Source organism: Mustela nivalis (assembly GCF_964662115.1).
Source record: "Mustela nivalis genome assembly, chromosome: 12".
NCBI classification, from domain to species: Eukaryota; Metazoa; Chordata; class Mammalia; order Carnivora; family Mustelidae; genus Mustela; species Mustela nivalis.
The window spans coordinates 55,676,813-55,689,598 of NC_139031.1; the positions used below are offsets into that span (position 1 = coordinate 55,676,813).

A 12,786-nucleotide genomic window follows, 5' to 3' on the forward strand; every position below is an offset into this window, starting at 1 on the left:
AAGGATGGGAGAGAGGGTCAATAGATCTGTACAGTTACAAGGAACTTCTATTTTTTGTAAAGTATTACAATATTAATTCAAACTAGACTGAAAATTTGTATTTATTCATTGTAATCCCCAGGGCAACCACTAAAAAGGTAACAAAGAGGTATAGCTAAAAGGCAATAAATTAAAATGGAATTCTAAAAAAAAAATCAATTAATTATAGAAGTAGGTAGGAAAGAATGGAGAGAGGAGTAAGATCTAGAGGGAAGTGGGAAAGTGGGAAGTGGGAAAACAATCGTAAAATTGTACACTTACATCTAACTATATTAGTAGTGGATCATACATGCCATTTAAAAGGCACAGAGTATCAAGATGGACTTTTTAAAATTATTTTTATCTTTATTTTTATTTTTTTTTAAGATTTTATTTATTTATTTGACAGACAGAGATCACAAGTAGGCAGAAAGGCAGGCAGAGAGACAGGAGGAAGCAGGCTCCCTGCAGAGCAGAAAGCCCAATGAGAGGCTCGATCCCAGGACCCTGGGATCCTGACCTGAGCCAAAGGCAAAGGCTTTAACCCACTGAGCCACCCAGGCGCCCCAAGATGGGCTTTTTTTTTAAAAGCAAGACTCAGTTATATGGTGTGCCCAAGAGTCAACCTTAAAATACAAGGACAAAGATAGCTTGGATGAAAAAAAGATATGCCTCCTAAAAAGGGCGGAGGAGCTATACTATCAGAAAAAGTGCACTTCAAGATAAAGATTGTTACTAGAGGCAAAGAGGGACATTTCATAATGAAAAATTGTCCAGTTCATGAGAAAGACATAACAATCATAAATGTGTATCTATCTAATAACAGAGCCTCCAGGTATATGAAGCAAAATTGGTCAAATTAAACAGAGCCATGGGCAGTTTACAATCAAGGTTGATTTTGATACCCATTTCTCATCAGTTCATAGAATTACCGAACAAAGAAATCACTGAAGATAGAATCTCTGAACAACTCCATCAACCACCATGACCTCATATATATTTATAGAACATTCCATCCAACAACTGCAGATTAAACATGACTTCCAAGTGCACATGGTACATTCACCAAGGCAGACCACATGCTGTAAAACAAGTCTTAATAAACATACAAGCTCTGAAATCATAATGTGTATGCTCTCTGACCACAATAAAATTATGGTGGAAAGCAACAGCATGTTAAAAAGCAAATATCTGGAGATTTTTAGAATTTATTTATTTATTTTTAAAGATTTTATTATTATTTTTTAAAAGATTTTATTTGACAATAAAATCACAAGTAGGGAGAGAGGCAGGCAGAGAGAGAGGAGGAACCAGACTCCCCGCTGAGCAGAGAGCCCAATGCGGGGCTGGATCCTAGGACCCTGAGATAAGGACCTGAGCGGAAGGCAGAAGCTTAACCCACTGAGTCACCCAGGCGCCCCTTAAATATTTTATTTTTAAGCAATCTCCATACCCAATGTGGGGCTCAAATTCATACTCCTGAGATCAAGACTCAGATGCTTCAAGACTCAGATGCTCCAAGCCAGCCAGGCACCCCAATAACTGGAAATTTTAAAATATACTTATAAATAGTCCTTGGACCATTGCCATTACTCATTACATTTCAGAAGCCACTGAGTGTTCGCATGCTATGATGTGAAACAGGTTTTGATGGGAACAAAAGACTAGAGGCCATATGGGCAAAGTAAACAAATAGCTTCTCTAAGCTCTGTGGAAAAGCTTTAAGGTTTGGCCAAAAGAAGATCAATGATCAGTGAGTTCATCTGTTATTTTATCCCCAGCAATACTTGGGCATCAGAACTTCACAATCCTTTGTTTTTTTTTTTTTTAAGATTTATTTATTTTAGAGAAAGGAGGGGGAATGAATGAGCAAGGGGGGAGGGGTAGAGGAAGAAGGAGAGAGAGAAACCTCAAGCAGACTTCCCACTGAGCGGGAAACCCAACATGGGAATTGATGCCAGGACCCTGAGATAATGACCAGAGCTGAAACCAAGAGTCTGTTTGTCCAACCGACTGAGCTGCCTGGGCACCCCTTTTACCAATCTTTTGTTACAAGCTACCTAGCCTAAATGGAGTTCTCCTACTTATGCGTGGACACACGGACTTCAACTTTCACTACTCTCTTGCCCTTATGTTCCTCACCATTATCCAGAAATCTAGTTGGAGATATGTTTGGGCATACTTATCTTCTAGATTCCATTGCCATTTGGAAAAGCTGCTGCTTGTTACTAAAACCCTGTGTTTGGTGATGAGCATATTGGAAAGAAGAAAAAATGAAATATGTTTTCATCTCATTGCTCAATAAGAAGATGAAAAGAAAAAACATCATTGTTCAGAAGAACTATTACTTTTTAGAAGTCATTCCTACACAGTTGGGAATGAGTTCATACCAGCTTTCCAGCTACTTCCATGGCTTGATCTAGACCGTACAGCTACAGGACACTGTTATCTTCATCCTCTCACAGCACTGAAGCATGCCAGGTCATCTTGCCTCCAGAGATATTTTTTAGTCTCTGATCGGCCTCCAAAAAAGTGATGTCTTTCACCTCAGCTAACCTCTTATTTGTGCCAAAGCCTGGTCCTGCCTCTGTTCTACTTGTCCTCCTACCCTGTATCTTCAAGAATGTGAGCCAAAGTGGTCTACCACTCAAAGTTTAGGTCCAGCCAGTGTTTTTGTTTTTTTTGTTTTGTTTTTTTTTTTTTTTAAACTGAGCCTGCATCAGAATCAGTAGAGTCCTTGTTAAAATAGATTGGAGGGAAAAAAAAAAAAAAAAGATTGGAGGGTCTACCCCCAGAATTTCTGATTTAGCAGGTCTGAAGTGGATTCCAACAATATCCACTTCTAGTTCCCAGGTGATGCTGATGTTGTTGGTTCTGGGAGTCTACGTATAGAAAACCACAGGATTTTCCTGCTCAAAGAGAAAGAGAAAGCTAAGAATCTAGTATTTACTCAACAGATTTTTTTTTTTTCTCTTGTAAGAAGTCAAGACTGGCTGAATTGAGATGTTTCCAATCCTTTCACACCTCTCAAGAATACTTTAGAATTTCAGAGGAAACAGGAGTTTGAGAGAGCAAGGGAAGAAATTATAGAAAGTGTTTAAGCTAGGTTCAGCTCTATGGGATTGGGTTTCTTCTACATCCCAGTTACCAAGGGATTAGAAACCATCTATCCCAGGGTTTTTTTTTTGTTTTTTTTTTTTTTTTTTTAAAGATCTTATTTATTTTGAGAGAGAGAGAGAGAGGGAGAGAGCACGTGAGCACAAGCCAGAGGAAGAGGCAGAGGGAGAAGCAGACTCCCTGATAAGCAAGGAGCCTGACGTGGGACTTGATCCAAGAACCCTGGGATCATGCCCTGGGCAGAGGAAGATGCTTAACTGACTGAGCCACCCAGGAGCCCCATGGTTCTTAATATGTGGTCCATGGACCAGCAGCAGCAGCAGAACCTGGGAATTTATTTGAAATGTAAATCCCCAGGCCCCACCCTAGATGTGCAAGTCAGAAACTCTGGGCTGTTGTCAACAATCCATAATCCACAACCCCTCGAGGTGATTTGCATGCCCATTAAAGTCAGAGAGCTAATGATCTAGCCCATGGAGGCTTCACCTTTCTTAGATCTGTTCTAGGATGGGGGTGTGGTGTGGGCTGAGTGGCCCACAGTTGTCCAATACTGTGTTGTCAACACTCACAATGCACTCTTCTGGAGTTTGGCTAGACAATACTGCAACAAAGTATTTTTGCTTCCTTTGGAAACAGATTAGGGATAGTTTCAGGATCATTTCATCTGTTATGGGCCCACATGTTATTGGCTCTGTTTTAGAGAATACCACAATCAATGATGCATTTCTGCAGAGTATAATAATCCAAATTCTTACTAAGTACCAATCAGGCTGTGGTCTCAATGCTAAACTTTAAACAAACAAACAAACAAACAAAAAAATCAACGTATAGGAAAACATCAGAATGAATTTATGATCAACCTTTTAAAAGGAAATTCTTAAGGCACATTCACTCAGTTATTCATTCAAACATTTACTGAACACCTTCTCCACGAGCTATGCATCAGTCTAAGATACACAACGGAGCAGAACACAACAACCCACCTCCTTTGCTGAAGACATCAGAGACTGCAGAAATCAGCACGGGAATGGGTCTTAGGAACCATCTGCCCTGGTGGTTCTCAGTACCGTCCTCACACCAGGAGGATCAGTTATTCTCTGAAATTTGCCTGCAGACCTTGCCCGAGGTGACCTTCTGAGTCAGAAACTCCAGGTGGAGGGGTGGGGGAAGGCGGGGCCAGCGATCCAGATTAAGCCCTTTGGGTGATCTAGACGCACACTGAGGATTCAGAATCATCAACCTAGCCTAATTATATTTTATCTTTCTTAGGTCACAGATCAGTCAGAGAACGGACTGAAAAGAGTCTTGTGTACAACATTGGGTGGTGCGCACTGTGAAATCCCAGTTTAAGGCATGATCAGGTCCAGGCCCTTATTTTACAATTAAGCAAAGTAAATACGGAGAGTTAAGTCACTTGCTAATTAGTTAAACAGCTAATTAATGGCAGAATGCCGCCTCCAAGCTCAAGCTAAACAATCCCAAATTCATCTCCGTATTCCTCTGCCTACACCGCAGCAAAAACAAAATGTGGGAGACAGAACACAGAATTGAAGCCCCACTAATCTGTGATTTAATTTTTATTATTTATTTATTTATAAGATTTTATTTACTTATTTGACACACAGAGATCACAAGTAGGCAGAGAGGCAGGCAGAGAGAAAGAGGGAAGCAGGCTTCCTGCTGAGCAGAGAGCCTGATGCGGGGCTTGATCCCAGGACCCTGAGATCATGACCTGAGCCAAAGGCAGCAGCCTAACCCACTGAGCCACCCAGGTGACCCTGTGATTTAATTTTTAAAGAATCGATTTTGCCCATTTAAAAATGGGACTACTCCTTGGAGAAGGCAGCCACGATTTTCTTTTTGTAATGTCTACCATGAGGAAATGTGCGTGTTCCAAAATGATCTCTGAAAAACAGATATTATTCTCTGTGCCAAAATAAAATAGTGTAACTTTTGGCTCATTAAAAAAAATAATGTTTTGGGGCACCTGGGTGGCTCAGGTGGCTAAGTGTCTGACTCGATTTCAGCTCAGGTCATGATCTCAGGGGTGTGGGATGGAGCCCCTCATCTGGTTCCAAGGTGGGCACGGAACCTGCTTAAGATTCTCACTCTCTGGGGCACCTGGGTGGCTCAGTGGGTTAAAGCCTCTGCCTTCGGCTCAGGTCATGGTCTCAGAGTCCTGGGATGGAGCCCCGCATCAGGCTCTCTGCTCAGCAGGGAGCCTTCTTCTTCCCCCTCTCTCTCTGCCTGCCTCTCTGCCTACTTGTAATCTCTGTCTGTCAAATAAATAAATAAAATCTTAAAAAAAAAATTCTCACTCTCCTTCTTCCTTTGCCTCCCTTAAATAATAAAAAATGTTCTCATGTTTCACATGCTCTTGCTGAAAGAGCTGGGTATCACTGTTGGTAGAGAGACTGTGCTCATTTAATTACATGCCAGAAAGGAACTAAACACAAAGAACAACAGCAAGGCAAAAAGTTGAATGAAAGAAGGCATAAACAAAGTAATGCTGTCTGCATCCGTTTCAAAGCAAAATGACTCTGCTGTCAGAACGCAGGATGATTTATGCTGAGGAGGTTAAGGTGGAGATTGGGAAAGGCATGGGGGTGACTCTGGAATTCTGCTAATGTTTCCTGTCTCATTGGATGGCTAGTTACGCAAGTGTGCTGTTTGTACTCAAGCCATAAACTATGCATTTTTATTTGTTTACCGATGAATAATTGAAACCCACAAAACCAAGGCGTAGAGATTTTAAATGTGGAAAGATTAGCTCTAAAAAGGTGTTTTTCACAGAAAAATGTTTTACTCACACCTATTGTGCAAGAGGGCCACGACAGTGGAGAAGCATCTATCCGGAGGGACCTTGACGCATGGACAGAAGTAACTGCTATTAGCTCAGAGAAGGTGAGGTCAGAGATGTTGAATCAGATAAGCCTACAACACCACATTTGCTCAAATCAGATGATTCTAGAGCCAGGCAAGACCTGAGGTGTTTCCAGGCTGCTGGTTTTCTTGGCTTGAAAATGAAATATTTTACTTTCCCCTACTCTTAAAATTTTATACATTGGATCTGCTGAATTTCATATCTTGAGAGGCTAACAGTTTTAAAATTTATGATTAAAATGATACTGCCTTGAACTCTGTCTGAAATGGAGTAAAATGCATTCAAATGAATAAATGCAAATTCAGAAAATAAGACCACATTGTGTTAAAAATATTCAAATTCTTTGACCCAAATTCCATTTCTATTTTTTTTGAATAAGTATTGATAAAGATTTATGTGAAAATGTTTTGAATGGTTATATTTATTTATTTAATTAATTTATTTTTCAAAGATTTTATTTATTTGAGACAGAAAGAGAGAACACAAGAGCCGGGAAGTGGCCAGAGAGCGAGAAGTAGGCTTCCCGCTGAGCAGGGAGCCTGATGCAGGGCCGGATCCCAGGACCCTGAGATCATGACCTGAGCAGAAGGTGGCTGCCTAACCAACTGAGCCACGCAGGTGCCCCTTAAACGGTTATTTTTAAAAGCAAAAAGTTATAAAATGTCTTATATTGAATCATAGAATCATAAATATGTCCCATACATAGTATGAACAATTATATGTATTGTAAAATCATGTTTTTGAAGAGTTATTAATGTGGTACAGAATATTTAATAAAGAGTAGGACATAAAATTGATGTAGAATGGACTTATTATTTAAAGAATTAAGCAAAACGATATTTGTAAAATGTAAAAATATTAGAAGTGCTCATCTCTGTGGTAGAAAACTGTGTAATTAGGGGCACCTGGGTGGCTCAGTGTGTTAGAAAACTGTGTAATAGTTTCTTCCAAATTTTTTTTCCAAAATAAACATGCTTTAGTTTTTTTAAATTAATGAGGTATTGCATGTTCTTTCTAAAGAAATTCAAGTATACAGAGTAAGAAGAAAAATGTTCTCCTCCTCCCGGCACTGCCCAAGACTAATGCAAAAATAACAAATATTAGAAAATACCATTCCCTTTCTATGTATTTGTGAAGGTACATTGTATAAACACAGCTTTCCTTAATGGAGGAAAATCCTTTTTTTTGGATCTACCTCATTCCCTGATATGGATTTATCACAACTTATTCCACTAGTTCCTTTCTCAGACATTTTATTATTTTTTTTTAAGATTTATTTATTTATTTGAGAGAGAGCAAGAGAGAACAGGGGAAAGGGGGAGGGGGAGATAATATGCAAATAGCTTCCTGCTTTGCACAGAGCCCACCTTGGGGTGGGTTTGATCCCACAATCCATGAGATCAAGACCAGAGCTGCAACCAAGAGGCAGACACTTAACCGAGTCACGCATGCACCACCTCTTAGACATTTAGACACAGACATTTTAAGAATGCCTCAGTTCCTCCCAGTTTCATCAATAGAATAATCACTGCACGTATGTCTGTGGGTACACCTATGGGATGGATTCCAGAATGGAAAGGCTGAGTCAAAGAATATGCGTTGTTTTTTTTTTTTAAGTGTTAATATTTATTGCCAAATTTTAACTCAAAAGGCTGTGTGCAAAAGAAAGAACCCATTTTTGCCACACACATTACTGTGGATTATTGGTTTTAGGAATTTTTTCAAACACAGTGAGTAAAATATTTCACCTTATTATTTTGAACATCTCTGATTAACAGTAGGGTTGGCCATCTTTCCATGTTGTCCATTTTAATTGGCTTTTCATACCATTTTGCATTTTTTAAATTTTATTGATTTATAAATGTTCCTTATATTGTAATTTTTATAAAAAGTATTTTCATCTAATCTGTTGAAACTGACCCCACATACATTTGGTGTTTATTTACTCATGTATGAATGTTTCAATATGGAAAAAGTGTTGACATTTTATAATCAGATTTTGCAGGGAGCTTTGTGTTAATGCTTTTTCCATGCCTGTTATAAAGGTATTTCCTACATTTTCTTTTAGTGCTTTCATTGTTTTAAAATTAAATGAAGAGTTGTGATCTATCCAGACACTATTTTTTTTGTCAGTTTTAAAAATACTTAAGATGCTTTCTTTTATTTGAGTATAATTAACACACAATGTTACATTAGTTTCAGGTGTACAACACAATGATTCAATTCCATACATTATTGTTTTTGCTCACAGCAAGCATAGCTACCACGTCACCATATGCTATTACAATACCATTGACTGTATTCCCAATGTTGTACCTTTTATTACCATGACTAACTCATTCCTTAACAGGAAGCCTGTATTTCCCACTCCCCTTCACCCATTCCCCACCCACTTGCATCTATATTTGTTCTTTGTATTTATGGGTCAGTTTCTTCTTTTTGTTTGTTCTTTTGTTTTGTTTTTTAGATTCTACATATTAGTGAAATAATGTGGTATTTGTCTTTGTCTGACTTATTTTACTTAGCTTAATATTCCCTAAGTCCATCCATGTTGTTACAAATGCCAAGTATGTGTGTGTGTGTGTGTATACCACACCTTTTCTATTTTAACTATTGATGCAGATAGTCCTTGCTATTTGAGCATTCCTCCCTCCATGCATGCTTACCTTAAAATCGCTACCTCAAATTCTGTTTGGGAAAAATATTCTGTGCTTGAAAGTGCTAAATATTTAGTATCCTATTATTGCTACATTTTATAGCTTAAAAAATTGATTTTCTGGAGGTCTCCAGATGTTTATTCAATAAAATTGCTAGTTTAAGAAACACTTGCTTGAACTGTGGAGACATTTTTTCATTAATTTGATAGTAGAACATAGGGGAGAAAAGGAATACAGATGTGGGACTCAGAAGGTGGGACCTTAGTTCCATCTTGGTCACTAACTTTAAGGCTTCAGACAACTCCGTGCCTTTCTAGGTCTCAGTGTGGTCACTTTTGGTACAGTGGGAACAAAGTCAAATATCCTCTAACACACTTTTAATTCGTGATCTCCTAAAATGAAGGGGAAATTCTCTTACTCTTTGATGTATAAAATTAAACATGATGTATATAAAGTAAGACATAAAAATTGACAAAATTTTTATTACAAATTGCAATATTCAAAATTTTACCTTTAATAAGTCTATTTTTGTCAAATATCAAATACATATTTAACTTAATACACTTCTGAAATATGCCACTTTTCGTAATTGGCAGTCAGCACTTATCAAATTAGATGACCAAATTTATGTTCCAACTAAAATTTTTCATTTTCCATTCAATTAAACACATTAGCATGAACTCTAGGATGCGACTACCACTTCATAATTCTAATTTTTAGCTAGGAGAAAGGGTAGGTAGATAACAGAGGCCTAGAAGGTATCAGACTCCTCTCCCTTCAGGTTCCTGCTTTTCCCTCACAGGACTATTCTCGAAGAACAACACATTCTAGAATTGTTCCTTTGTTTAGTACCAGGTGGTTTCCATCTCTGTAACAGGAGACAAATTAGTATTTTCTTTTATAAAATAGCAGGACAATTGTGAACAGCTAGACCGGAAAGGAAATCTAGTCTGGAAGAGGGGGCATTGCTCAGCAGAATTTCAAGAAAAAGAATATTGGACAGATGTCCATTCAGGGGTACTCTAATCACTCCAAGGTGCTGTAACGCTCTTTATGCCTGGCTTAGTTATTCTGCGTTTACTGTTTCCAGTGTAATGAAAATGACATTCTCACTTACAGATGATTTTTCAAAAGGATCTATGCTGGGGTAGAGAACCTGACAGTGCTCTAATGGGAAGAAAGGAATTCATCAAAGACTGAGTGTTTAAAATACAGGAGGAATCATCATGTTACAGATTTAGGTATGAGAGTAAGTCATAGGGAAAAGATCTCCTTTTCTTCTTGAGGACAAACAGGTAACCAGAAAGCTGTCTTTTGATTCAGGATGATGATGTGACAACATAAAGTTCTTCATGTAGTCAACTTGCTGATGTTTGCCACGCATCCTCCTTGTTTCAACTCTTACTTAGGGAAAAATGTTTGTCTTGGAGATAACCATTGCCCTGACAGCAACAGGTGCAGGCCTTAAGTTTTTCAAGAGTTAAGAAAGAGCTGTGTAATAAAACTATGAACTTTCACGAACAGGAAGATGCTTCACTGTTACTACTGAGGACAAGATAATTTAAAGACTAAACTCACCTAGTTAGAAATATAAACAAAGATCTATTTACATATGTACATCAATTAGCTCTCCTCCCAACAGGGAAGAAAGAGCGCTGAGGAAAACATGAGAAGTGTGGAACTATGCATTTACACACCTAATAATTATTAATACTATCAACTCATGGTGTTAGTGCTAATGTGCATGAATTTTGGGTCGATTTCTATTTCGGTATGAAGACAAGTGAAATGCACTACTCACGATGGTAGAAGAAACAGCGTTGTTCCTATAGATGACAAGAAATGTAACCATTCACAATGTTGGGTGGAGAAAAAAAGCGTAACAATGAGAGGTCATCTGCTTAAGAAGTCAGGTGCACTGAAGAAATAAAAGCTCTGAGAATATAAGCCCAGATTTTTAAAAAGCCATTTATTTTAAAAAACTGGTTTGTCAAATCACATACACAAGCAGATACACAACTACCAAAGTGGCCCTGTTATAGACACCAGTGGGGCGTTCACCACACAGTACCTGAAAAATACAGCTAAAAAAGAGTAGGAGTCTGTTGAGTATTTAATTTCAGATACCTACTTGACTCCTTGTTGAATGGCTTTAAGTTAGCATATAGTGAGTGAGAGGTAGAGTCCCAAGAATAATAGCTGATGCCTCAGGGCTCCATTTAAAAACAAAACAAAAACGAAAACCATTCCCCCCCCTCTGCACAAGGGAAGCCTATCCTATTTTTTTTTTCTTCTTCTTCTTTTTGAAAACTGAAGCCAAGTTTCTCTTCTCAAATGGTTCAGCATTCCCAGTAAAAGTGTTGTGTGGTAGCCTAGGTATTGTGCTTCGTGTGTCATTTAATTTTCTTCACCTTCCGATTCGGATTCTAGGGAGAGAAGAGAAAGTCAGGGATTTTATTCAGAGATTCCTTTAAAAATTTTTTTTTTTTTTAAAGATTTTATTTATTTATTTGACAGACAGAGACCACAAGTAGGCAGAGAGGCAGGCAGAGAAAGGAGGAAGCAGGCTCCCTGCCGAGCAGAGAGCCCGATGCGGGGCTCGATCCCAGGACACTGGGATCATGACCTGAGCTGAAGGCAGAGGCTTTAACCCACTGAGCCACCCAGGCGCCACCACCTTTAAAATTTTTTAAAAAAGATTTATTTTTTTATAAAAGAGAGAGAGAGAGTGTGTGTGTACCAGTGGGTGGAGGTGGGGAGAGAAAGAATCATCAAGCAGACTCCCCAGTGAGCGTATTGGGGAGCCTGATGCAGGGGTTTGGTCTCAAAACCCATGAAATCATGACCTGAGCCAAAACCACGAGTCAAGAGGCTTAACGGACGGAGCCATGAAGGCCTCCATCCTTTTTAAAAAATTTTATTTAGTAAATTCTACGCCCAATGTGGGACTCCAACTCATGACCCTGAGCTGCATGCTCTGCTGACTGAGTGAGCCAGGTGCCCCCAGAGGCTCCTTTAAATAAAGTCATGAAAGAGTTTCTAATATGCTACCCCTCCCCAACTCCCCAAAGACATTTTTGTGCCGTAGGCATGCATTTACTAGAGAAGACAGTCATATGTGAGGACAGTAGCAAACTTCGGCTCCTTTTTGCTTTTCAATGAATTTTGCCTTTCTAAAAATGCAGCTTGCTCATAAATATTATTAGAGACTATAATTACTTTTACTTTTCTGGGTGACCTAAAATAAACTTTTCATGCTCAGTGGGATTCACTCTCAGCCATTATTCTTCCACCTAGTGCTCCAAATTTAAATCCCAGTAACTGGTTAAGGTGTTGTAAAAATCTATATAATCCCATAAAATGTAATTGAGCCAAAAATTATCTTTTCCTTTCACAATGGCTGATGATTTATTCCTTTGTTCCCCATTAGAGTGGATAATTTAACAGGCTGAATTTCTTTCTTTCTTTCTTTTTTAAACCACATAGAACATTTCATTGCTTTGATTTCAGAAAGGAAGGCTAAGTTTGCAGGCAAGATGTCTGATATGGAAAACACCCTAAGCACTTGAGTTTTAGGAAAGCAAAAGAAGTCTGTGGAAGAGGTGGATACCTTAAATTAGAGTGAGAAAGTATTTGCTAAGTGGCCACCAAAGTTGTTAAATGGAATCATACCTTCCTCTGCGTTCTGTAGCCACTCAACGAATTTCTTCATCTGGTCAAGAAAAACACTTTTGCCTTTGGCAACGTGTGCCTCTTTGTACCATTTCAATATTGCTTCTTCACTCAGTACGTCAGCTGCAATTTCAAATCAAAGATTTCAAAGTTACTATGGAAATGTCATGTTTTAAAGCAACTTTAGGCCTTATAAGTTAACAGAAAGCAATCATTTTAAATATTAAAAGCCCTGCTATGAAAGAATCCATATCTGAAATTTATCAAGAAGATAGGAACCAAGCTCATTTCCATATAGCATGGTGCTGAATTTTAGGAGTTTGCATAGCAAATACCTTAGTGACGATGATGACGATATACATCTCATCAGGCCCGATACATCGCAAGCTTATCTGTGAGTCACTACTGGGAGTTGGAAATCTTTCCCAGCACTAATGT

At 38.6% G+C, this 12,786-nt stretch overlaps 1 protein-coding gene across 2 annotated transcripts in view; it reads right to left on the bottom strand.

The window, feature by feature from the left end:
* Nucleotides 1-10,630: 10,630 nt before the first annotated feature.
* Nucleotides 10,631-12,786, bottom strand: part of BZW2 (basic leucine zipper and W2 domains 2) — a 60,799-nt gene continuing 58,643 nt past the window's right edge. Inside the window, exons 11-12 of one of the 2 annotated variants that reach the window (XM_082693016.1) lie at nt 12,349-12,471; nt 10,631-11,102 (exon numbers count right to left, since the gene is read on the bottom strand). In XM_082693016.1, coding sequence (XP_082549142.1) covers nt 11,074-11,102; nt 12,349-12,471 — 152 coding nt within the window. In that variant the 3' untranslated portion in view covers nt 10,631-11,073. Of the gene's footprint in view, nt 11,103-12,277; nt 12,472-12,786 lie in introns of those variants that run through there. The other variant, XM_082693015.1, reaches the window with a different exon arrangement.